Source organism: Macrotis lagotis, chromosome 3 (assembly GCF_037893015.1).
Source record: "Macrotis lagotis isolate mMagLag1 chromosome 3, bilby.v1.9.chrom.fasta, whole genome shotgun sequence".
Lineage (NCBI taxonomy): Eukaryota > Metazoa > Chordata > Mammalia > Peramelemorphia > Peramelidae > Macrotis > Macrotis lagotis.
In genome coordinates this window covers 14,661,794-14,689,146 of record NC_133660.1, presented here as the reverse complement: position 1 = coordinate 14,689,146, position 27,353 = coordinate 14,661,794, and the positions used below count along the sequence as shown (strand labels likewise).

Genomic DNA, 27,353 nt, shown 5'->3' with positions numbered 1-27,353 from the left:
TTCTAATACATGAAGAAAACATATATGTTTCAGCTACAAATCAGATGAAAAAGTCTAGTTATCTTGAGGGTGTGGCAGGAAAGCAGATTGAAATGTATCTTTTCCATTAAATTTCCATTTAAAAAATTATAACCTATTTTTGCTGTTTAACAGAACATTAGTTTTGAGAGCTTTCTTTTCTGGGTCTTGAGTACCTGCAGCTGCTGAAAGTAGAGTTTAAGTAGTTGGAGAAAAAATTGTCAGGACTTATCTCCTTAAATGTTGTTCTTCTGGACAATGACTGTAGTGGCTAGGCTAGAAACAGGTTTGGCAATCTAGGGATGTTCTACTATTTCCCCAGTTCCTGGGTTTAACCTGCTCCTCCTTGGCAACTGATGCACAATTGATGGTGCAAAGAAGGAACATGGGGTTCAACCACAAAAATATTCATCATTTGATATAAGTTGTGAGAGTCATCCAAAAAGTAGAGCTAGTGGTCTGAGGTGTGCTGCTATCCCAGGACACCTGGATACAGAGTCCTGGGCTTTTTTCATCTTGATGTGAGAGAAGGGGTTAGTAGTGGTATCATCCATCTGGTACATACTAAACTATGTCTTTCCCTCTGGATGCCTTGCTGTTTCATCCTGACAGCCTTACCTACACCCTGGATGGCCATGGATCTCGATGTTGATAGAGATAATTCTATCGTCCAATATCTTCATGGTTTCCTTCAAGTCTTTATTAGTGGTGAGAATTGAGTCCAGAGAATAAGTTTACTACTTTCTGAGAATTGAAAGTTATTCTTACAGAAAGACAAATGTTTACCAAATGTACTATTAGTACAATAAGATTTTTTAAATCAAATGCTTAGCTAGGTTAATGTCACCCCATTTCATATTGAGAAATCATCCACTTGTACTAAGGTTCTCCAGTGGTGAATCAAAATGCAAAAGTTACCCTGGGCTCTAAGGTTGTGCTATTGAATTCTAATCTATTGCAAGATATTCTAAGTTAGATAAGATCCAAATATGCCCCAGGGACAGGTCTAAGTTTGAAGGCCAAAATAGCTAAGGATGGAAAAAGTATTCACTAGAAAGTTGCCCCATCTACTTTTTTAAAGCCAAAGTTAATCATGAATCTAAAACTGTGAAGGTTTTCAATGTAAGCCAGTAAATAGAATGTTAACACATGCAAAAAATCCCTATTTTTTCCTATTAAAAAAACCCACATTTTTATTGATGTCTTTTGTTTTTATACCAATTAAATTTTCTGTAACATCTTCCCATTAAAGAATGCATTAAAGGAAAAAACAGCAAAAATTATCAATGTATTTTAAAAATATGAAAATTCATGTAATGAAAATTATTAATATTTTTAAAATATTAAGGCATCATCTTCACTTTCCGTGTATCCAGGTAAGTTGTACAATACTTTAACAACATGTCTTTGGGCTCTCCTTCTTTGTACTTAAGTGTCCTATGCTAACTTTCTACTCTAGGTTTCATAGATTTCTTAAAGCTTCATGTCATCTTAACTCAACCTCTTTTTATCAGATATGTTTCTACTGCTACTGTCCAGATATTAATTCTATCCCACTAAATTTTGGTTTTAAAGTTTTATCTCCTTGTGCATCATGTTTTATCTTTACTCATATCTTATAGATGGAAATGACTGTGAGTTCTTGAAGACTATGCCAACAAAAGAACACTTCAGTCATATTCTACTAAACCAGAAAAGCTACAAAAGAATGGCCTAGTTTGTCTGAGGATCAGCCTAATTTTTATTTCAAAAAGTTTATTATCAGCTTGGCTGCAGAATGAATAAAAATTTAGGCATTTGGTAAAAATCTTAACAGCTAATAATCTGACCAAGACCAGGTATCCAATATCTACTGGAAATGAATACAAATATTTAAGAAAGTCATTCCTCTATAACTAAATGACAAAAAAGATATAAATGAGTAGTTTTCAAAATATCTATAAACTATAAACAATAATTTGAGAAATGAATAAAAATTAAATTCTGAGATTGAATTTTTCATCCATAAGATTGGCAAACACAGGCAAAAAAGATGAAAATGTTGGAAGATAGGAAGCTTCTGTTAATTACAACAATTCTGATAAGCAATTAAGAATTTTAAGCAAAGTCACAAATGGTATATACCCTTTGACCAAAGAGGATCACTAACAGGCATCTATACCAAAAGGGTCAGGGACAGAGAAAATGGTCTCATACATATTTTTAAAATGCATAATGATACTTTTTATAATAGCAAGGAACTACAGGGAAAAAACAATTATATATTGTTTTTTATATACCCTTTGAGGAATGACTGAACAAAATGGAGCATTCAAAAGTAAATATCATGAGCTCTAAGAAATGATAAATATGGAGAGATCAAAGACATGAGGGAAGATTAATATGAAGTCATATAGAACAAAATAAATAGAACCAGAAGAATTTACACAATGACCACAATAATGTAAAGGGAAACCACATTGAAAGACTTCAGAATGCTGAGCAACATAATGACTTATGACTTCAAAAGACTAATCATGAAATAAGATTTCTGTTTTTCAACAGAGAGGCACTGGAGTAAAGGTATGGAATAGAAACATGCATTTTTAAACATGACCAATATGTTGATAGATTTTGCTTGAAAATTTATTTGTTATAAGGTATAACTTATGAGAGGAGTAAGAATGCCTAAAAATACAATTAAAAGGAATAATGATTTTTTTAAATTTAGCTACAGCAATTCTCAAAGACTGATAAGTTCATTGGAAAAAAAATCAAGGAAAAATTCTCTTCCTTTCTATAAAATCAGAATAGTGAGTCTTAAGTTAGAGAAAGGTCATGATCTATACACTGAAGAAGAAACTCTCAGTGACAAAATTATAGATCTTTAAATACTGGAGTGTAATAAAATTTCATACTCACTTCCATTTTATTTACAGTCAAAAATTATGAGGGTACAATTGCACCCATTAAGGACCCTTTTCTTATTTTCTACTGTGACTTATTGAGCAGACATCCATTTTTTCCCCTCACTATTATAATAATGGTCTTTGTTGTCCTTTATTTTGTTATTTTGTTTATATAAACATATTTTATATGTTTATATCTTATATGTTCTTCAATAATCTCCTCCTATTCTGTACTAGGAATTTTTGTCTCCACACTATTTAAATATTCAACAAGTCTTCTATATCAGCTCAGTGAGTTTCTTGATAAATATACCTTTCCCTTCCTTCCTGAGATACTTTCCATTCTTTCACAAGAGATCATTACAGTAGTATAAGCTTTAGTCTAAAGAAACAAATCTTATTTTTGTTCACTCCACCAAAATCTTTACATGGAAGAGTCAGAAAAAAAAATTGTGCTTCCTACTGTCTGGTTTTCTATTTAGGATTTCAGAGTTTCTAGAGATACACTAATCCCTAAAGATAAGAATTGTTCCAAAATCACAACTGTTCCATTGTAGAAAAGTGTTGGTAACTTTAAGAAAAAAATTTAAAAAGAAACTCATAAACCACAAAAGCAACAAGCAAGTTCTTAACATTCAATGTCAAGAACTGGGTAGCCATGAAAACAAAAATTTACATGCATACTGGTCAGTTTAAACAATTTAAATGAATATTTAATAATCCACAAAAGGCATCATTGAATAATGTCATACAGCAGAAATGAAATTCTCAGATAGTGATGAAATGACATCCAATCAACATTTGAAAAGAAATTCAAGGTGAAGATGCCTCAGGAATGAAGCAAGAAACTAAGAAATGTTCTATGTAACAATTCTTTATTATGGATTACTATTTCTTTTGGATATTGGGGGTATAAAGGTGGGGAGGGGAAGGTTCACTTACAAATGCTTATAGAACCAATTAAGCCATTTTTTCAGTTATTTCCGATTCTTCATGATGCCATTGGAGTTTCTAATGGCAAAGACACTGGAGTAGTTGGTAATTTTCTTTTCCAACTCATTTTACATACAAGAAAACTGAGGCAAACATGGTTTAAGTGACTTGCCCAGGGTCATACAACTAGTAAGTATAGGAGGTCAGTTTTGAACTCACAAAGATGAGTCTTACTAATTTTAAGCCCAGTGCTCTACTGTACATTAATAAAATTATTTTTCAGTAAAAATAATAAAGTGGGTTTTCTTTAAACCTCAATTATAATCTTAAGGACAAAGAAGATCCTAACAAATTATTAGTGTATCTTCAGTTATCTGTAAAATAAAGGCCTAGACTAGAAGACCTCTGAAGCCCTGTTCAGCTTTGACATTCTAGGATTTTGATTCCATTGAAAAACAAATGAGTCTCTAGTTTAATGGGGCAAATCTTCACACTCCTCTATTTGTTCAGGAAAGGAAAAAAAAGTTCTGAAACTCACAATTTTGATGAAATTTCTGATAATTTCTGTAATGAAAAGTTTGACAATCCACAGTTGTTCACAGTAGTCATTCCATTTGCTTAAAATGAGTAATCAACCTCAAAAGCAAGGCAACGATCATCCTATCAACAAGCTTTGTTTGATGCAACTTCCTTATACAGATGACTTTTACTTTCACTCAAGACAGGAATTAACAAATCTCATCAGTATGGGCAATGGGCACATTGGCATTGTGTATACGTGAATTTCTAGGCATCATGTGTCAAGGTTCCTCTGTCAGTGCGAATGACCTATTTTAGAGTAAAGTACATTAACCTTTTCTGGTAATGCACATTCACATTTTCTATATTGATTTTGAGAGACACATTCCTATTTATTTTATTAAGAAAGTATACAAAAATACATATAATATATAATAAACATTATTAAACATGCAATTATATTATTAATTGTATGAATATAAAAAACTATATAAACATCACAATCCAGTATGTGTGAATATAATTCTTAAACAGTTTCACTTTTTAAAACTTTATTTCTATGAACAAAACAACTCTTTTCTGCATTTATTTGCAATAAAATCTGGATTTCCTCAGCCTAACAAGCTATGGAAATTACTTTTAGGGCAAGTCATTAGAAATATTTTTAAAGGTTATCCAAGAAAAGTAAAGTCTTTGGGAAATTAATGACATGCTGCATGAGGTCACTGTAGCAAAGTGTATAAGGGGCAGATAAAAAGAAAGAAACTAATTTGTTTCTTTTTATTATTCTCATTTCACATGAAGTATTTTCATTTAATTTTCAGTCTTGTAAATATGGCCTATGTAGTCAGGCATCATATAATTAAACACTGACCAAGTGCCACTGAGGCATCTGGGGATTCAATGCAGAGAAATTAGGTACGTTTTTAGCAAGTTGGTGAAAACCTGAAGACGGGAATGAACCCTTTAAAATAAAGTCAAAATCTTTTCAATTATCTTTCAAAAGCCTGTTCAGAATTTCAAAAGAATGATGATGAAACATGTCTTTCACCTCTTGGCAGAGATAGACTAGGGAGACAAAATGTGATATGTTTCAGATACAGCCAACATGTTGATCTGTCCCCCTCCAACTGTACAGTTTTATTTCAAAGGGGGTCCCCCCACTAGGGAGGAATAAGTTAGGGAGTCATGATTGAAATGCCAAAAAGAAAAAAGAAAATCAATAATTTTTTTTCAATACAAAAAAAATTGGAAACAATGTGAAGACTAACAGAAAGCCTTCTGTGGGGGTTGGGGGAGGGAAATAAGAATGGGGGATAAATTATAAAACTCAAAATAAATATAATCTTTCTAAAAAGTAAAATACAAAAATACAGAAAGGGATAAAAAAGGGCAAATTTTTAGTATAGACTAATATATTTTTAAAAAACTGTAACTGAAGTTCATTTTTACCTCTATCTTGTTCATTTGCATACAAATGTGATAGCTGCTGAGTATTAAATTCTTACTTTAAAAATATTTTTTAAAAATATTATTTCCAGAATAAAGTTTTCTCAAGTACTTTGAACTTTTGTATTCTGTTTCTTTTTATACAAAAGAGTGCTTCCTTTTAAGGAAAGGAATCACTGGAATATAAAAATATAGCATTAATAAAAAATTTTTTAAAACCAACATTGTTTCTATTAAGCATCATTAAAAGTTCCAAACCCACCTTTTATCTTCTTACCTGTTTAGGTTGCTCTAATATTTGAAGGTATGGGCCATCTGCTAAAAAAAAACAAAAACAAAAAACAGAAACCAAAAGAAAAAGGTAACTGTGAGGTTTCTCAAATTCAGCATAAACATAAAACAAGCAAAAAATGAAACATTACTAAAAAAGGGCTTTCTTCTATATTCTACTCCACTCTACTCTATGTGGGTCATTATCTTCACTCCCTCCTAACCTGAGAATGGGATTTTGCTCCCAGAGCCACCCCAGGCTTTGACAGGACATACCTTGTTAGTCCTAAGCCTCTACCACACTCTTAGGACATCTTCAGTGAGTTCCTTCAGGGTAAGAACTGTCTTGCTCATGCATATTTATACCAAAATTCCTTGAAAATATAATTTAACCTCTTTTCATATATTTAATGTCTCCCGATTTCAGTGATAGCCTTCACTAAATAACAGAACCCAGAAATAAAGGAGTTACATGATAAATTTACAAGGCAAGGGCTGTCTTTGTATTTTTTCTATCTAGCATGAACCTTACATGCTTACCCTTCCCAGTAATAATTCAATAAGCTATAAATTTTCCTAAGGAAAAAGAAAGAGAATGTCTCATTAAAATGCATGTGGTAAGAACTTGTTATTCTGCTAGTGTTAACTATTACAAGTTCCTCATGGAAAATCAAGTCTCCCTTACATTCCAGAATTCAATGGAGTTTATTTTTAAAGATAATAGTAAAATAAGGATGAGTGAAATAGAGATAATAATCAGTTTCCTAAAATACCTTATTTTGTATTTTGTGTGTGTGTGTGTGTGTGTGTGTGTGTGTGTGTGTGTGTGTATAAGATGCCTCAAAAGCTTTATTAATGCTCTAAACAATTGCACAAAGATTTTTGGAACACATATGTAAGATCCATAAAAGGATCCTATTATAGTAAAATTCTTCCACAAGTTAGAATTCCATGTAAAATTAGACTCAGTTGATATATTGTTTGGTTTTTTTTTTATAATTCTTTCATACCAGGGTTGGCTTACTCACCAGGAAGGGGGAAGAGAGATATATTTGGAAATAAAGACACCATAAAAACAAAAGAGCCATAAATCATTTTTAAAGCATATCAGTATAGCATTAGTTTATTAGAGAAGAGTTGTAAGTAGTAATATAAGGCTTTTGCTGGAAATAAATGTGATCTCGCCTTCTTTTAACAGGGTTAGATAGCAAGCCTGGACTTTGTAAACCTTTGCAATTGGAAAGTTTTCTTTAAAGTATGAATAAACATCAGGATGATAACCCCTATCATTTCTAAAGACCTTTTAAATTTATTTTTCATGGTATTTTGGCCTCGGTTTTCTCCTTTTTTCCCATGCCAACAATGAGGGAGATATTTCCCTTGACAACAATTCTATCATTCTATTCACAGGACAATTTGGTGACGGTGAGACAAGGATATTTAATGGCATAAGCAAAATTTCCTTTGAGTAGGGTTTCTTAAACTTCCTTGTATGTCATGGACCCCTAGGGAGTCAGGAGATGTCTATGGGTCACTTCTCAGTAGGATTTTTTTTAGGTAGGGGTGGGGAACCTTTTATTCTGCCAAGGGCAATTTGGATATTTAAACATTTGCAGGCTAGAATTGGTCAAACTTTTAAATTCCCCCCTAAAAAACTCCTAGATTTATTGAGCTTCTAGTCCTTGCCTGTGGCTGTCTTGATAATACCACACCAATAGGGAAGATTCCCCATCTCTGATTTAAGGAAATGCTAAATTTCAGTAAAAGATAAAGTCAAACAGACATAAAAAAACAATACTATAAGCAAATTAGAAGATCAAGGACTAGTCTACCTGTCAGATCTATGGAAAGGGGAACAGTTTATGACTAAGGAAGAGTTGGAGAATATCACCAAAAACCAATTAGATGATTTCTATTACATTAAATTAAAAAGCTTTTGCACAGATAAAACCAATGTAATCAAGATCAAAAGAAATGTAGTAAATTGGGAAACAATCTTTACAACTAATGATTCTGACAAAGGACTCATTTCTAAAATATACAGAGAACTGAGTCATATTTTTAAAACAAAAAGCCATTCCCCAATTGACAAATGGTCAAAGGATATGCAAAGGCAATTTACAGATGAGGAGATCAAAGTAATCCATAGCCATATGAAAAAAATGCTCTAAATCATTAATTATTAGAGAAATGCAAATTAAAGCTTCTCTGAGGTACCACCTCACACCTCTCAGATTGGCCAGTATGACCAAGAAGGATAATGATCATTGTTGGAAGGGATGTGGGAAATCTGGGACACTATTAAACTGCTGGTGGAGCTGTGAACTCATCCAACCCTTCTGGAGAGCTATTTGGAACTATGCCCAAAGGGCAACAAAAATGTGCATACCCTTTGACCCAGCAATACCACTACTGGGTCTATACCCTGAAGAGATGAAGAAAAAGGGTAAAAACATTACTTGTACAAAACTATTCATAGCAGCCCTGTTTGTGGTGGCAAAGAACTGGAAATCCAGTAAATGTCCTTCAGTTGGGGAATGGCTTAGCAAACTGGTATATGTATGTCATGGAACACTATTGTTCTATTAGAAACCAGGAGGGATGGGATTTCAGAGAAGCCTGGAGGGATTTGCATGAACTGATGCTGAGTGAGATGAGCAGAACCAGAAAAACACTGTACACCCTAACAGCAACATGGGAGTGATGTTCAAGCTTGAAGGACTCGCTCATTCCATCAATAAAACAATCAGGAACAATTTTGGGCTGTCTGCAAAGGAGAGTACCATCTGTATCCAGATAAGGAGCTGTGGAGTTTGAACAAAGTGCAAGGACTATTCCCTTTAATTTAGAAAAAAAAAACACAGATTATCTTATTGTCTGATATTGTTACCTCTGAGAATTCTGTTTTCTTTAAGGATATGATTTCACTCTCATCAAACCCAATTTGGATCAAGGTACAACATGGAAACAAAGTAAAGACTGACAATGCTATCTGTAGGGTGGGAGTGGGGGGAGGGAAGCAAGATTGGGAGAAAATTGTAAAACTCAAATAATATCTTTAATAAAAATAAATTTAAAAAAAGATTAAGTGAAATAAAGATGTTAATTTTTTTCCCCATCTAAGTTCATGGGGGGGGGGGGGCTAGGTGGCACAGTGGATAGAGCACCAGCCCTGGAGTCAGGAGTACCTGGGTTCAAATCTGGTCTCAGACACTTAAAAATTACCTAGTTGTGTGGACTTGGGAAAGCTATTTAACACCATTGCCTAGCAAAAACCTAAAAAGGATCCAAGTTCATGGACTTCCTGAACTCTCCTCATCTGGATGCCTGTTTTTAGACCCCAGGGTAAGAAATACTCCTCTAGTATAATTACATTTTTGTTCTAGGTTTTGTTTTTCTTATTTTCTCATTGGGTTAGGGAGGGGAAAGGAGGAAAGAGAAAATTCGGAACTAAAAAAAGAAAAGTAAAAACTCTTTGTGCGAATACACACACACACACACACATATACACGTACATGTATACACATAGATAGATATATAGATCTAGATATAATTAAAAGCTCCTCCTGTAGAAGTTCATAGTAAATAATAAGAAGAGGTATGCTAGATCTAAGGTCTGGAAGAGACTGAGTTCAAATCTGGCCTCAGACACTTCCTAACTATGTGCCCCTGGACAAGTCCTTTAATCCTTTTGCCTGTTTCCTCATCTATAAAATGAACTTGAGAAAGAAATGGAAGATCAATCTAGAATCTTTGCCAAGAAAACCCCAAATGGGGTCATAAAGAGTTAAGATACGACTGAAAAATGGCTGAATAGTAACAACAAAGCACCTACAATATTTCTATACCCACTTTGGGGGCTTGTAGCCAAGCCTGTACTTCCCTGAAGCTTCCCTCAGACACTTACTCTTTCCATGGAGCAAGTATTCCTTGTCAATTAAGAAATGGAAAAGGAGTCTATTGTAGCCTCTCAAGTGTCTGAGATTTAATAGGATCAAAGGACAAGTGAGACTTCTTTCTATGCCCTTCGAACTGAATGCTAGTCTCTCCAGGATGGGAAATTCAAGTCCTGGATTGAACTGTATTGAACTCCCCTCACCTCCACTTACTTTCTTTTCTGGAAATATGACTCCTCTTTCCAGCTGGTCTCTGAGAAGAGGGAATATGGCAGAATATGCTTTTGGCAGTTTCCCATCTTCCTCCCTTTCTCTGTCTCTCTGTCTCTCTGTCTCTCTGTCTCTCTCTCTCTCTCTCTTCCACTGCTTGCTTGGCGGGCTGTTACTCAAATTTTCAATATCCTCAAGTTGCCGGCTTCAACAAACTTTGGCAGATCCCAATTGTCTCTGGAGTAGTTGTTGTTGCAAAACACACTCACATTCTCTGTCTTTCATCTCTATCTCTCCAGCTCTGTTTCTGTCTCTCTTGTCTCTGTTCTCTATCTCTGTCATCTCATGTCTTTCTGTCTCTCTCTCTCTGTGATTGTCTCTTGCTCTCTTCCTTCACCTCTTCCTGTGTGCCTCTCTGCATCTCTCTGATCTATCTCTATTTCCCCTTTTTCCTCCTTCAATTCAAACATCTCATTCCTTCAATGTAACTAAACTCAGGTGTGAGGGAAGAAAAAAATTGAACTAATTCATGCTAAGGCAAGATAATCTCCCTTCTTCTTTACTCCCAGATCCCTTTCCAGGAGTGTCTGCATTTCAAAAGAGGATATTTATGCAACAAAAATGACTAACTAACTGCAAACATTTCAGGTGGTATCTAGGAAATCTGGGGGGGAGGAAGAGCTATTTCCTCTTGGTCCCTGAAGTCCCCATATGTGAGTCAATTCCCTGCTCCACCCCAGGACAGAGGACAAACTTTGTGGCTCCCCAGCTCTATCCTTTCCTCGAGAGAGAAAGACAGCTACCCTCTCCTTTTGTTCTCAGTCCCATCAGCTTCAGGTCTAGAATTGACTGACAGGGAGATATCCTGCTCCTGGTCATCCTGGAAAAATGAAAAGATCTAGCCATCGGAATACCGTTCTTTGATAGGTCTGGAGCACTGGGTCTGGAGGAAGACAAATTCAAACCTAACCTCAGATACTCACTAGCCATGTGACCTTGAAGTACTTCAAGTCACTTTACCTCTGTGGTCTCAGTTTCCTCAACTGTAAAATAAGAATACAACTCAGGGGTCTTGTGAGGAGAAAAAGAGAGGCAATATCTATACAATGATTTTCAAACTTTAGTGCTATCATGCTAACTATCATTATTGCTTTTCTACAATCATATCTATCATTATCTGCTGCCATGGATGACCATTTATATCAATATTAGGATAAAAGAACTGGATCTTTCACTGGGTATTCCTGTGACCTCAGACAAATAGCTCACTTTGTATGAAGAGGGGAAAAAAGTCAGAGAGCCAACGATCCCATAAAATGGTTCTCTCCTCTTGCCAATAAAGTCTATATGGTCTCTTCTAGATGTTGTTGGGTTTTTTTATTTTTAAGGAAGCTATACAGCCCTGGAGTCAGAAGAATCAGTTCAAATCTAGTCTCAGACACTTGACACTTATTAGCTGTGGAAACTTGGGCAAGTCACTCAATCCCAATTATCTCACAATTTGTATTTAAAAAAAATGAAGTTATTAAGTTATTAAGTGTTCCCTTCCCTGGAAGTAGAGAATATATGTTATCACCATGATTAGCACAATACCTGCAAATCTACTCATCTCAGCATAACCTGTGCTATTTATATTTTTATTTGCTTTCATTTATTTAGCATTTCAAGATTTTCCAAAAGGTTTTCCTGACAAAAATTGCTCATGCAAATATTATTATCTCCATTTAACAGAAGAATCACTTGGTCAACAAGAATTTATCAACACCTAAGTTTACTAGGGCCTCTGCTAAGGGCTGGGATAAAAAGAAATTCCAAAGATAGTCCAGGATCTGCAGGATCTCAAAGATTTGACAGAACTGCAAAAAAATACCTTTCCCATTGGTACATAAAAAGCATCAATGGCTCGGGTTGAAGCAACTGACTCCAGTAGCAGTAACCTTCCCACTGTAACAAACTGACTCTCCTAATAATACCAGCCACCTGGAGGATCTCTAGAAATCAGTTTGACCATTTACAAAGTCATTCACAAATATGAACTCAAACAAGTCCAAGTCTACATTAAGGTACTATGGGAATTTAAAATCAGAGGTCCTACCCTAATGCTACTTGTTCTGTAAACGATTCTATTTCAAGCTGTAACACAGATGGACCCCAAACAAAGAACCTAATCACAATATATTTGAAATGAAGGGGGAAAAAAGACCTATTAGTCTCTGAATCTATGTGCTTTACCCCAGAGGGCCAAGTATTGTGACAGAAAGAACGACCAAACTCTCAAAGAAATTGGAGAAGACAGTACTTAAAAGAGAGCTCAGATGAAAGACAAAGAGGAATATCCAAAAGTCCTAAAGAAGCAATTGTGAAGGAAATTAAGAGGTCTTGGATTCTGGAAGCTGGAAGGCCCTAAAAAAGGAAACAGAGTTGGAGGAAAAAAACCATTTCATACTGACATCAAACCCTCAAAGAAGGGATTTCTCTACTCCAGGTGCCAAATTCGAGATGTGAACACTTCACAAAACTCCTAATTATGGCCTGAACGAGATTAAAATGCTAGATGGCAGACTGGATAGAGCACTTGGCCTTAAATGAGAAAGATCTGAGTTCAAATCGAGCCTTAGACACTCACTAGCTAAGTGACCCTGAGCAAACACTAACCCTCTTTGTTTCAGTTTCCTCAACTGTAAAATGAATTTAATATCAGCATCTCCCAGGGTTATTGTAAAGCTCTAATGAGATAATATATAAAGTATTTAGTGGAGGTGCCTTATAAATGCTTATTCCCTAATAAGAAATGTTTAATAAAATAATGAAAAGTCCTTAATGGTTGTTAATTTGTGATTTTCTAAGTCAATATGCACCAGCAACACGTGCATTTTTTTTTTTTAATTTTTGCAAGGCAATGGGGTTAAGTGGCTTGCTCAAGGCCACACAGTTAGATAATATTATTGAGTGTCTGAGGCTGGATTTGAACTCAGGTACTACTGATATCCACTGTGGCACCTAGCCACCCCAATGCGTGCACTTTAAAATACAAATGTTGTAAATATTTATAGAAGTAAATGCTCTTTATGGTGCTCCATCATCATTAGTTACACTGGATTCAAGATCTAGTTTCTGCTTTATGTTATAGTCCAAGGACCTGTGGTTTTAACAACACGGCTACTTTTTCTTCTAATTCACAGTGCAAACTCTTCATGCCTTAGTAGCCTATTTCATGAATTGCAATGTATCACCTGATGGTCAGCCACCCCTTTGCTGATGTTCCTTTCAATATTAGCTGGTCCTTGAATAAGAAACGTGGTCACAAGGCTCATGCTTTAAGTATTTCCATTTTTAGGATATCCAATCAAGGCTAAAGCTCCCCATACATACTTCTCAAGAACCTAGGTCACCTCCATGTCACAAAGGGGCATCAGAGTAGGTCAAAGTAGAATGCTTTTAGTTGAGGAGCAAATAAACTTTTTTTTAATATGAAAATGACCCATGAGAAGTTCTCAGGGAGCTTTTCCATTTATGCAAATGAGATTTATACTAACCTTTGTGGATACTTTCATTTAGCTGACCTAGTGGTCAATGGTACAACCTAATAGACAATGAAGGGCAAAGACTGTGGAAGAGAACAAAGCCAAGTCACTGGAATGATGGCTCTCTTTGGAATACCAAGGTACTAATTCGATGATACAATTTAATAATATCATGCTCACTGTCCCTCCCACCCAACCTTTAGTGATCGAAGGGTGGATGAGCATCCAGATCATTGGTCTTGGAATCAGAAGATCTTGCATTAGCTAAGACACTTGTATTTAGTCATTTAAAGGACCTTCAAAATCAGTATGGTATACTGCCTTCACACATACAACGAGTGCTTCCTAAATGCTTGTTGACTGACTGGTACTGTGGAAAGAGTATTGACTCTATAATCAAAAGCCCTGGGTTCAAATTCTGTTGCAGACACTACCTGGATAATCTTGAGCAAGTCACTTAATTCTGCTAGACCTCAGTTTTCTTATCTATAAAATGGATGGGATTGTACTAACTAGCTTCTGAAATCCCTTCTAACTCTAGACCTATGAACCGTATCCAATATTTTCATTTTTTAATTGGAGAAATTGAGGTCCATAAAGATCATGTAACTTGTTTAATCACTGAAATAAGCAAATAGCAGTGAAAGCACTAGATTGAGAATTAGATGACATGGATTTGAATCTAGCCTCTACTACTTACTATCTACAAACTACCTATATGACCTTGAATTCTGCCTTTTTGGACCTCTCCCAATATCTTTGTGACACTGGACAAGTCAACCTTTGGGCATCAGTTTCTTCACCTGAAAAGATTACCTCACACTACCTCACAAAGGCTATGTGGAAAAACATTTTGTAAACCAATGAGTACAAAATAAATAGGAGTGAATTATGACTGGTAAGAATTACTCTACCAACAGTTTCACACAGCAAATTTTTAAATGGTAGTACAATATCTTATATGTTTTATACAATTAATAAATACATGCTGAAATAATCCAAATTGAGGGAGAAACAGTGACTACTAATAAAGTAAACTCCCATTTTAGGATGGAGGAGAATCATATCATATCAGACTGTCTTCTTTCCCTACACATTTTCTTAAGGGGTACAAGACTAACATGAATCAAGAAACAATGGAATCAATGTCTCATGTTTGATATCTGTAAATCTCCATCTCTAGAATTCATGTTGGCTACATTCTGGTCCCTCAATTCATCTTCCTTTATTCTGTTTGTATTATAGTGTCCCTTCAACCATCTAAAGTAACTGTGATCTTTCTTTAAGGTCTACTGTATTTCTCTTAGCTACTGATCTTTTCCTTTCTAGCTCATAGCTGACAGGTATGACCAGAAATCCAGTGCTTCCCTTCCCTCAGACAGACTAATGTAGGCAATTAGAATTGGAAAACAGAAAATTGCCATTTGGCACAGAAGTTTCAATTCAAATCACTTGTATATGATAAACAAGACCCAAAACAAAACATAGAAAAATAAAAGAAATGGAAGAAAAGAAAATTAATATATATAACCAAATTATCTGGCCTTTGCATGTCAAAAGAAATCATTGACAATAGAAACTGAAATCCCTGCATGAACTGATGCTGAATGAGATGAGCAGAACCAGAAAAACACTGTACACCCTAACAGCAACATGGGGGTGACGATCCACCTTGATGGGCTTGCTCATTCCATCAGTGCAACAATCAGGGACAATTTGGGGCTGTCTGCGATGGAGAATACCATCTGGATCCAAAGAAACAACTGTGGAGTTTGAACAAAGACCAAGGACTATTACCTTTAATTTAGAAAAAAAAACCTGATATCTTATTGTCTGATCTTGCTATCTCTTATACTTTGTTTCTTCCTTAAAGATATGATTTTTCTCTCATCACATTCAACTTGGATCACTGTATACCATGGAAACAATGTAAAGACTAACCAAATGCCTTCGGGGGGGGTTGGGGGGAGGAAAGTAAGATTAGGGGAAAAATTGCAAAACTCAAAATAAATAAAATCTTAAAAAAAAAAAGAAATAGAAATCCCTTCTTTACAAGAGAATCTCTCACACCTGGTTAGTTTTTATGTCAACAACATGTGGGGTTATGATTCTGAAATAAGAAATATAGAAAGCATGATGTTCTGCCCATTACACTCAAATAAAATTTCTGATTTTTAAAAAATGTGAGGATGGTCATTTTGTTCAAATAAAACTTCTTTCTCTCAGATAAAAACAAGAGAATACCTTGGATAAGTTAATGACTCATAAATAAGCCCTAAAGTTGAAGTTCTAAATGATTTATGGCTTAAAAGTAGATTTAGCTTCAATTCTTCTGTCAGGAATGAATCTGGAAAAATGACAAGAGGAAAGCAGTTGGAAGCTAAAGGGTAATTATTTCCTGCGGTTACATTACTAAAATAACTTATGGGAGAAATCCTCTGACAATGAATGAAGTTGAAGTAAATCATGCTTCAACAAGGAGCTAAGATAAATAACTTGCAAGTTTTACATATACCATTAGGATAGTATTGTCTATCTTTGTCCCTCTCTATTCAATCCCTCAGTTTTCTCTCTTTTGGATTTAATACAGAAAATATGAAAAGCTTTGTAAAAAACAAGAAATCTAAAATTCTGAATAGTGAAGGAGGCAAAAGGATAAAAACAATTCACACGACTAGAGCAGAATCTTTGGAAGGCAATATTTTAAGAAGTTGATGACATCATCTTGCTGCCAAAGTAGACTACTCAGAAAAATATTTTTCTGTAACAGGAAGACAATGTTAATAAAGCATGTTGTTTATGAAAACACCTGTGCATAAAATTAATAGCCAAAATGAAAGAAGGAGAAAAAGTCAACTCTAGGGCTCCCTATACTCTCTAGGATTACTTTCTAACTTTCCAGGCTTCTGACACCTTTTTCCTCTCCATTTATTCTGAAATCAGTAATGTTAGCCTCTTTGCTAATCTTCTGATATTCTCTGGACAAGAGTGAGGACTTGTGTTAACTCTGCCACACTTAAATCTAATTTTATGTGTGAATTAAAAAGACATCAAAATACAATCACAACACTGAGAATTTTTCACCCGAACTGCTCCCCTTGCCTACAGTTCTCTCCCTCATTTCTAGCTCCTGGCTTCCCTGGTTTCCTTCCAAGCTAAATTGAAGTTCCACCTTCTGCCAGAAAACTTCCCAGGCCTCCTTAATCTATTCTCTGTCACTGCCCACAACCTATCTTATACACATTTTGTTTGTACAATTGTCTGCATGTTATACGACCCTTTAGACTATAAGCTCTTTGAGGCCAGGAATTGTGTTTTATCTTTCTTTGTATTCTCAGCACTTAGAAAAAAGCCTGGCACATTTTAATCAGCTAAATATAAATTGATTGACTCACTGGAGAACTTTAAACTTTAAAACTCTGATATTAAGCTAAGATTATAGCTATGCATCATTATTATTTTAATAGCACTGAGCACTTTTCATTTTAAATGTGATATTACAAGGTTATCTGCTTCAAATGTGAGTTTTCTCTATTGCAGAGTGCCAGAAGATATTTAATAAATGTTTGTTGACTTGACATGTAATGTCAATTCTTCAAGAATCATACTCTAAATAAAGTCAATCAAAAAAATTATACTTGCTCTGCAATGAATTTTTGTAGGCATTTTCAAAGTCAAATTTCTATTCCATAATAAGAGAAGAATAATCAGGAAAATGATGATTTTTCAGCTATAATTTAGTTTTGAAAAAATTCTACCATGGGCAAAATATTTTGTAAAACAGGAAGCTGTGAAAACAAAGTATTTGCTGAGATGACTCTTTTGATAGCTCTTCACTAATTCCATTTTTTCTTTGTTTAACTTAGCATTAAATAACATTCTGGAAAACTCTACCCTGGGATGCCTGCTAATCTCAGGCAAAGGCAACAATGGAAAGAAGACAGCTCTTCAGGGCTGAACCTTTACTAAATTTTCAATAAAACAACAACATCAGGAAAAATAGTAAAAGACATTGAAAATCAGAATCATAAATTTCACAGGAAGCCCAGAAGCCACCAAGAAAGTAAAGAGAGTCATTTGTACACAGGAAACTGAACTAGGGCTTAACCTGGGCAAGATCTCACAAGATCTCAGCTCTGTCGGGTCCTTTAAAAAAATTGTTTTGTTGGCTAAGAGAAAGCTAGCACTTCAGAAAAATACCCATCAGGTAGCAGAAAGTGAAGGAAAAAATCTGGTATCTTTTATTTTTTGCCATTTTTAAAGTCATGAAAATACTTTGGAAATATGGAAATTAGAAAATAGTTTGGAAAAGTTTGTGAAATATAAAAAAAGAAATGTTCTCTGGAGGGAAAAAATAGTATCTGGTATACAAGAATGTCACCAACTGAAATGAGACTATAGAAATGGAAAAGTAGATGACTTGAAAATAACTGATGAATGAGGTTGCTTGGGGCCTAATTCCAGTGGACATTTTATTAAGTATTAATAATGACAATGTATCTCTCAAATCATTTCTAATACACTATTTTAGTCAAGTGCAGAGTACGTTAAAAAAAAAATAACAGTCTGACTCCAAAAAGAACATGCATATAAAAAAGCAAAATGCAATAAAGATTGATTCCTCACTTGGGGATCATCAATTCTATAAATTTATTAAATTTTAAAATTCCAGAATGATTTATATCAACCAGCAAATTTCTAGGACACCATGAGTGTTAGTGTGAGCATTCAGGGGAGGCAATAAAATTTAATCATAATTCAAGTGAAACTTAGGAAAAGAAACCTAATAAAATAAAACTTCAATGAAGAAGAGGGTGAGTTAGAGAGTCAATGTAAATTAACTACTAAATAATAAAGCAGAGTTGGGAGATTTTTCAGCATTCTGTGCCATCAATGTTCTGAGGAGTCACACCAAGAGACTCCCTAATGGTGTGAGTTAAGATAGGAGATCTGGCAGGAATGCTGTTGGGAATGGGAAGAAACTGTAGAACACAAATGGAAAATCTAAAGATCCTGGACATTTTATCTAACTTTATTGAATGAAGTACAGAACAGGTTGCTTATGATAAGAACAAATGGTCAGTTGTATATAACCCATGACAGTCAAGGCAATTCTCAAAAGAGAGGGCAATCAAAAAAAGTTTCCAAGAGGGCCCCTGTGAGAAAGGAAAAAAAAAAGAAAATGGGAGAGCTCAAAGAGGAGGAGGCAGAATTGTCTAACGTGGTTTTAGAATCAGAAGCAAACTGGTAGAAATAAGATGATTTAGCATAAATTTTAAGGCATGAGGCTTGGAATCAATTAGTTGAAAGGTTAAGCCACAGAAGAAATAAGTAAAGCTAAATTATGAAGTAAGATTTTTTCCCCCATGGTGAGGGATTTCTAGGAATTCTATGCATTTCAGGAGTCAGAGAGAGGACTGGGTCACAATTTGGCTATAGGAGAAGACAGAAATGATTCCAACATTGGCCTCAACATCCAATGATTGGGAGAAAAGGAAAATGGTGATTCTATTGAAGGCAGAGTTAACAGCACAATTAAGAAAGAGAATTTGAGGGGCGGCTACGTGGTGTAGTGGATAAAGCACCGGCCTTGGAGTCAGGAGTACCTGGGTTCAAATCCGGTCTGACACTTAATAATTACCTAGCTGTGTGGCCGTGGGCAAACCACTTAACCCCATTTGCCTTGCAAAAAAAAAAAATCTTAAAAAAAAGGAAAGAGAATTTGAGAAACAGAATTGAAAAGAAATTGGAACTAGAAAAGTAGATAAGAGAGTGGTCTGCGTCCAGAGGACATTCTAGTCACACAATCACTAGCTAATGGGGCATTTATGACAAAGGTTATGCGTACTGCATAATGCAACTGATACACTTTTAATCAGATCAATTTTGGTAAAAATGCTCTGAATCTTTAGTGTTCTAACAAATTTTAGTGTTTCAAACAAATCCCTGCAGTTCTTAAGTAGATGGCTTGGGGACAACTGAATTTATTGAAAGAAAGAAAGAAAGAAAAAGAAACAACAAAACCAGAAGAGAATAATAAGCTTAATTCTCCAGATGAAGGAGGGTAACTTACCTGTTGGCAGTGGTATTTGTGGTGTGAGTAATCCTGTATTATTAAAAATTGCATTTATCCCAATATAAGGTTCCATTGGAAACATCTGAAATAAAAAACATTCAAAAATAAAATTAAACCACCATTTCTCCAAGGATATCTTAAATAGTTGAATTTGAAGTATCTAATATACAATACCAATGTACACATGTTTTTTTAAAAACATCAACATTGTTCAAAATCTAGCAAGGAGCAATTTTAAAAATTTCCTAAAGACTATATAGGTAATATATATTATTCAGTGTTGATTTATTTCTGCATCTAATCTCCTTTTTGAGGATTAAATGCTTTTTGAAATTATATGGAGGAATAAATTGAAAACTTTCAGAATGACCCTGGTTGCTTTGAAAAGATCAGAGACCTGAGAGTGTGGCAGTAGACTTGAGAGAAAGGACTATTCCAGGGGAGCTATTCCACGTGAGACTGGTGGGAGGGACCAACTCATACTGTACCACACATCCCAGAGTCTCCCTGAAAAGGAAGGGAAGGCATCTATTTTGGGCCAATCCCACTGGGTATTATCCCTAAGATACTTGCTGACTTTTAGGAAGTATGAACTACTGAGACCAAGAGTTTAAAAAAACAAAGAAAAAGAATATGTGAATGTAAATACTCCAAAAGCACATACCTTCAAGGGCCCCTTCCCACTCAAGAGAAGAAAGACAAGGAAATGCTCCACCCTTGTTGCTAGTGAGGGTAGAGATGCCCACAAGAGAGACACTTTCAATATGAATGTCTCCCCAGCAGTTTTTGGAGGGCCAATCATTTTTATTGATAAAAGATATCCTGTGTTTAGGCAGGAAAACATGGTTTTAAACCAAGCAGAACCATCCTGATAGATGGGTTAGGGTTAACCTTTAATTGCATATTAAAAGTGAAAGGTAAAACAAAGGTTTTCACATTCTGAATAACCAAGTGTCAAATTATATTCAAAGAAGGTATTCCTGGGCATACCCCATTTCCCCCCTATAAAAAAACCCCCAAACAAAAAAACCTGTTAAGTCTGTGAAAGTTAATTTTCACTTTTAACAGGGAAAACCTATATTTTTTACATATTATAGAGAGGATAAATTTAGGGTACTCACAGATAAATGGTACTGTTTAATGAGATTTATTTTTCATAGACACACACACACACAAAGAGAGAAATATCATGCTACACCATGTACTACTACTCTAAGTACTAATGATTATTATTTTATTTGGTCCTCACAACTGGACCTTGGAAGTAAATGCAATGATGATCCCTATTTTACAATTGAAGAAAAAGAGAAGCAGTCAAGACATAAGTGACTTGCCCAAGGTGACACAGCTATTAAGTGTCCCAGTCTGAATTTGAATTCAGATCTTCCTGACCCCAGGTCTGGTTCTCTCTCCACTGAGCCATCTGGATGCTTCTTTTATTGTATCTTAAGATATGTTTGTATGTGCAATTATAACTTAGGAGACATGAATTTGCCTTTGCATTAATTCTTCCAGTCTTCTTATAGTTTACTCCCTTATGTGTCCTCTAGGATATAGAGATACTGGGCTGTCCTTATTCTCACTCTTTTCAGTCCACAGCTCCCCTTCCTTCAAAGCCTCTACCTTTTTCAAGAGGCCTTTCCCCATTTCCCCAAATTACTAGGGCCTTCCCTCTGAGATGATCTGCCACTTATAGAAATGCACTACAACTTTTGGGACAGCCTGGATATCTTATACATACATAGCTAATTGTATGCTGTCTTTTCCCTGTGCCTAGTAAACAGTAAGCACCACCTGAATGCTAATGAATTCATTGACTATGACAGGTTTCCAATGGACTCATTAATAAACACTATGGATTTTGATTCTGCCTATTTTTAATAAGCCAATTATGAATACATTAAAGAAAACTGAGAAAATGTTTGTCACTTACCGTTCCAGCATTTACTTGTTCGTGCATTCCCAATATGAAATGATCCTTTTCTGCCATTCTGGAACTGAAAGGAAGAAATGAAAGGGATTTTAGAGTATCCTCCTCACTGGGGATTATGGTAGTCTTTGGCAACTCACCTTTTGGAGACTTAGATCCTTTTTGATAATATAGGGAATAGTGAGTCAAAAACTTGCAAAATTATCCAACAAAAATGACCCAGAGTTTTTTAAAAATATCAAGTCAGGGGGCAGCTAGGTGGCACAGTGGATAGAGCACTGGCCCCGAAGTCAGGAGGACCTGAATTCAAATCCGGCCTCAGACACTGAATAATTACCTAGCTGTGTGGCCTTGGGCAAGCCACTTAACCCCATTGCCTTGCAAAAACTAAAAAAAAAAAAAAAAAAAAAAAAATCTCTTAATAGAAGTTGATTCCACTGAAGTAGTTTCCTATAATTTTCATATTGATACCCAATAAAATTAATAACAAAAGTCTATTTAAAAAGTATAACCAAGAACTAATGGTCAAAGTTCAAAAACACAAAGATTTAACCCTGAAAGAGATTTTCCTGGTCAACTACTTCAATATCCTCCTTTTATAGTTGAGAAAACTGATGCCCAAAGAAACTAAGTGACTTAGCCAAATTCACTCAGACTGTAAATGTCAGACTCAGGACTTGAACCTATGTCCATTGATTCCCAAATGCATACCAGAGGCTTAGAGCTTGCAGGTTCCACCACATCATCAATTACCAAAGTCCCACTCATGTCAGTGCCACAGATAAAGAATTTTATCCTCAAAATATTCCCAACTGACTGATCATTATTTTAATCCAAGTGCATTTTATTTAAGCCCACCTCACATTCAATTTTGTCCATATAATGTGGAAAATGAAGACCTCTTAAAAGCCTATTCTTAAAAAATTAAAAATTAAAATAAATTAAAAATAAATGAATGAATAAGCTCTGTTCTTGTTACATTAAGGTTGGCTAATCATCTGCCAAGTTTTACATTCTTATCCTGAATTCAACTTCAAGAGCTAATTATTCCCTGAACTACCACTAATTTCTTAGATGGGATCAAGAAATTTTCTCTTCTTCCATAAAATCAAGTCCATGTTACCTGTTTCTAATTAATCAATCATTGATTGAATGGTTGATTGACTGGCTGACCAATCTCCAGATTAGAAGGCTCTTTCTTTACATTCTTTTTCCTATTACTTTTGGCTATACACCCTCTTTTTTTCAAATACTATTTTATATTTTTCCAATCACTTGTAAAGACAATTTTCTACATTCATTTTTTTTAGTTTTTTTTTGCCAAGGCAAATGGGGTTAAGTGGCTTGCCCAAGGCCACACAGCTAGGTAATTATTAAGTGTCTGAGACGGGATTTGGAGTTCCAAGGCTGGTGCTTTATCCACTAGGTCACCTAGCCGCCCCCTACATTCATTTTTAAAAAAAAGCCTTTGAACTCCAAATTTTTTCTCTCTCCCTCCCTTCCTCCCTCCCTCATGCACCATCTACTTTAGAATAGTCCATAGGGAAGGCAAAAGCAAATGAGCAAATGGTACAAAGGATGAACTCCTTAAATACTGTAGTGATAATAAATAAGTGTAAATATCATCAGCCATGACAGTTTGGTAAAGTGAAAACATCACTGGAGCAGAAGTCAAGAGTCCCGAGTCTTGCTCTGACCATCCTATCACAACCTTGGGAAAATTATTTTGTATTCTGAGCTTTAGTGAGCTAGCTCTCTCTGTCTCTCTCTCACACAACTCTTTCATTTAAACCCAATTGCCTCTCAAAAATGCTCTTAAATCTAAAGCTCACCATGACAGCAACAAGTATGGTCATTCAGTCAAATTACTACATATCTGTTAATTTTATTATTAAGCAAATTTATTAATTTTAATATTAAGTTACTATTTTTATCCGGAGCAGCAGGAAAATACAATGTAGTGAACAATGTTCATTTTTTTTTGTCTTCCATTGATTCAATCAGTTGTAACAACTTAGTAGTTAAAGGCAGAAGTTAGATTTGTCATCTATTTAACTCTCACCATGCTAGACCAAAAACCTAGTGCTGGAAGGTACCTTAGCAATCCCCTAGGGACAACTAATTTGACTTCAGACACTTACTAGCTGGGAGACCCTGGTCAAGTCACTTAACCATGATTGTGGGATTCAGAGAGGTCCTTGGATTCCAACTCTAAGTATGACATCTACTATAGTTAGGCTGCCTTGTGATACAGAGAGGTGAACTTTCAGTTAAACAAACATCTAGGGTTCTAAAAAAAATTCCTAATAATCTTATATGAATCTGATTGATATTTTGTAATAATATAGAACCCAATCAATTTTCATATATGCCTTCATAATTATTACTATATTACTTCTGTTAAATATGTTAAGTATTCTACAAAGAACAAAATTAGAGGCAGTTAACAAAGAAGACAGACTTATAATCTTGGAATCAGGAAGAACTGAATTCAGATCTTGCCTTGAATATTTTTTAGCTGTTACCCTAGACATAACATTTTATTGGACAAATATCTAAGCTCAGTTTCCTCATCAGTAAGATCTAGATCTTGTGTGTGACAGAGAAAGAGAAAAGAGAGTGAGAGAAAGTATGAGTAGAAGAGTCTCTCAGCAGTCTAACAGGGATACAAGATTGACAGTTAAAAGTTTTTTCCTAATTAAGTCATATCTATTGGGATAAACACAGTAATAAAAATCTTAAGGCAAGCAATATCAATGTCAGTTAAATTTTATAATAAAGGTAAATAGAACACTTCAGGAATTATGATTCATCTCAAAGGATGACTGACTCACTGGGCAATATTTGCATTAATTACAAAATTGGGTTTTATGTCTAAAATTATAAAATATAAAGTAAATCCTGACACTGAAAGATTATACAGGGAAAGTCCCTTTTTTCTCCCTACTTCTACTCTATTCACTCTCCTCCTTCCTTCTTCCCCACCCTTCAGTGTTTGTACTTTTGAGGAAGGAGAAATCCAAAAGGGAGAGACAAGTTATATGAAGGGTATAACCACACTGGGAAGTTCTGGAGTCCATGCTTCATGACTAGGTTTTCTCATTGATCTGCTGCAAAACATTTAAGAAATATATGTGTCATCTTCGAGGGGAGAGGGGGAGAAGACATTTCTAGCAAGTGAATGAAATATCCTAATGAATCTTTTGTTTTGTTTTTCACGCTTAGCATCAAGGTTGACTGAATTTAGAATGGGGGGAGGTAGAATACTGAAGGGGAAATTCCAGTAGAAATGCCCAAGGTGTACAATTTGCTTGTGTGAAGATCTGAATATCCACTGTATACAGTACTTACTCACTGAAGCTAGCAAGAGTGGTTAAATTAACATGATGTAACTGTGTCTTATTTCACAAGACCATTCATTCTTGAAAGAATAGATCAATGCCTCATGTTTCTCTGTTATGAACTGAAGAAATTCTGTAGCCTAACACTGATGGGAAACTGTCAAAAGACAGAGATAAAATGCCTCACTTCAAAAAGCTTCAACTCAACCTCAGTAGATTTTCCTTTAATCTATAGGCAATTAAATTGGACCTGGGAAGAAGGCAGCATAAAAATGGGAGAACGAACTGATTAATATGTCAAATAGCACACTTTTATGATGACAGTCTAGACAGATAGGTCGGATCCAATAAGATGAAATTTGATAAGCATGTGAAATCTTAGACAGATTTAAAAAAAATCAATATGCAAACACTCAAATTCTTCTATGTAAGTCCAGACAGGGCAGTTTGACCGGATAAATAATGCAATCTTAAGTTATATTAATAGAATCTCAACTCCCAGAACAGGGGAAGTGATAGTCCTTCTGTCTTTGTCCAATAATATCTGAAATACAATGCTAAGATCTGGGAAGCACTACCATATTTGAGGAAGAAAACACACACACTACAGCATGTCCATAGAAGGCAGACCTAGAGAGTGGGACCACAAGGGTTACAAGGAACATGAGACTGTCAAGTGAAATCACAGGGGATATTTAAGATAGAGAAGAAAAAACTGAGGGAAGAACTATTGTTTATCTTTGAGTTTTGAAGAGCAAGTTTGTGAAAAGGTTTATTCTTGGCCCCACTTTAAGGCAGAACTAGGAACAATAAAGAGAATATGTCTAAAAGTAGAAAGTACAATCTTGCAAGATACTAAGTGTTTCTTCAGAGGTGACTTGTCAAGGAGATAGTAAAGACATTTCTTGTTTAGCTGTTTGCAGATGAGTAAACTGAAGGACAGGAAAGTTAAGTGACTTATCCAAAGCGTGGAAGATGAGATTATCTCAGTCTTCTAATTCCAAAGCTCATGTACTGCTCTAATTACCACTGGAGGGTCAAATGACTTGCCCAGGGTAGTAAGCTCTGTGTTGTGTGTGTGTGTGTGTGTGTGTGTGTGTGTGTGTGTGCACGCGCATATATATATATATATATATATATATATATATATATATATATATATATATATATATATATATATGGGGGGGGGGTGAATGTTGTGTTGATTCCTGGTCATCTTGATTCTGAAACCAACATTCTGTCCACTTCACCCTTCTTGGTAGAGCAGACAATGACATATCCTCCAACTCTCTCATTGTGCAGAGTGGCAGACAGTCATAACCCCTACTGTAAATAAATGGGTGTGGTAAAGAAAAAGAAAAAAAATATTTAGAGTCTCTCACTCAAAGCATTTTCTTTTAAAGGGGCCCATTTCTTCTAAACATCCTGCTGTAGGTATTACTGGAGAAAGAAATGTTTAATGCTTTATTCAGCAGAATTCTTGGAAATGAACTATCATAAGAAGCAATGGACTCAAGATGCAGGAGAAACATCTTCGGAAGTGGTCAATGTGGGCATTTGCTTTGCTTAACTTTGCATATTTTGTTACAAGAGTTTGTTTTTCTTTTCATTCAACAGGGGGAGGTGGGGAGAGAGAGAGGAGAGACTCCCAAGAGGACTGTCAGAAGAAAAAAGGAAAAAAAAGAAGTTAATGAAGCATATTTATTTTTAAAAAATGCAGAGGTAACAAGAAGTTCAGAAAGACAGTTCTGTAACTTATGTTTATTAGATACTGTAAATGAAAAGCAAATTGTACACTTTAGTGACACTTTAACTTTATAATCCTTTCTTCTGTTTAGAAATAATAATATTGATAATAATTGCTAGCATTTATATAGGGGGCAGCAATGGATAAAGCACCAGCCCTGGAGTCAGGAAAACTTGAGTTCAAATCTGACTTCAGACACTTTATACTTACTTAGCTGTGTGACCATGCATGGGCAAGTCATTTAACTCCATTACCTTGTCAAATTTATATATGTATATATATATATGTATATATGTATATATATATAGATGTGTGTGTGTATTCAGTTTATTCTTGCAACAACCATGGAAGAAAGATATTATTATTATTATTATCCCCATTTTACAGATGAAGAAACAGAGGCTGCCAACAGGCGAGTGACTTTCCCAGAATGCTATACTTAATAAGTGTCTGAGGACAAATTTGAACTCAATTCTTTCTGGCCCCAAGTCTAGTACTCTATAACCTAATTGCCTTGGAAATGAAAATGCTTATTATCTGTGGTGTTTAAGT

At 35.2% G+C, this 27,353-nt stretch overlaps 1 protein-coding gene across 2 annotated transcripts in view; it reads right to left on the bottom strand.

Moving 5' to 3' along the window:
- The window catches only part of NFKB1 (nuclear factor kappa B subunit 1), a 163,572-nt gene that overhangs the window by 103,720 nt on the left and 32,499 nt on the right, over positions 1-27,353 (bottom strand). Inside the window, exons 2-4 of one of the 2 annotated variants that reach the window (XM_074228156.1) lie at positions 21,717-21,780; positions 19,781-19,865; positions 6,085-6,125 (exon numbers count right to left, since the gene is read on the bottom strand). In XM_074228156.1, coding sequence (XP_074084257.1) covers positions 6,085-6,125; positions 19,781-19,865; positions 21,717-21,773 — 183 coding nt within the window. In that variant the 5' untranslated portion in view covers positions 21,774-21,780. Of the gene's footprint in view, positions 1-6,084; positions 6,126-19,780; positions 19,866-21,716; positions 26,153-27,353 lie in introns of those variants that run through there. The other variant, XM_074228157.1, reaches the window with a different exon arrangement.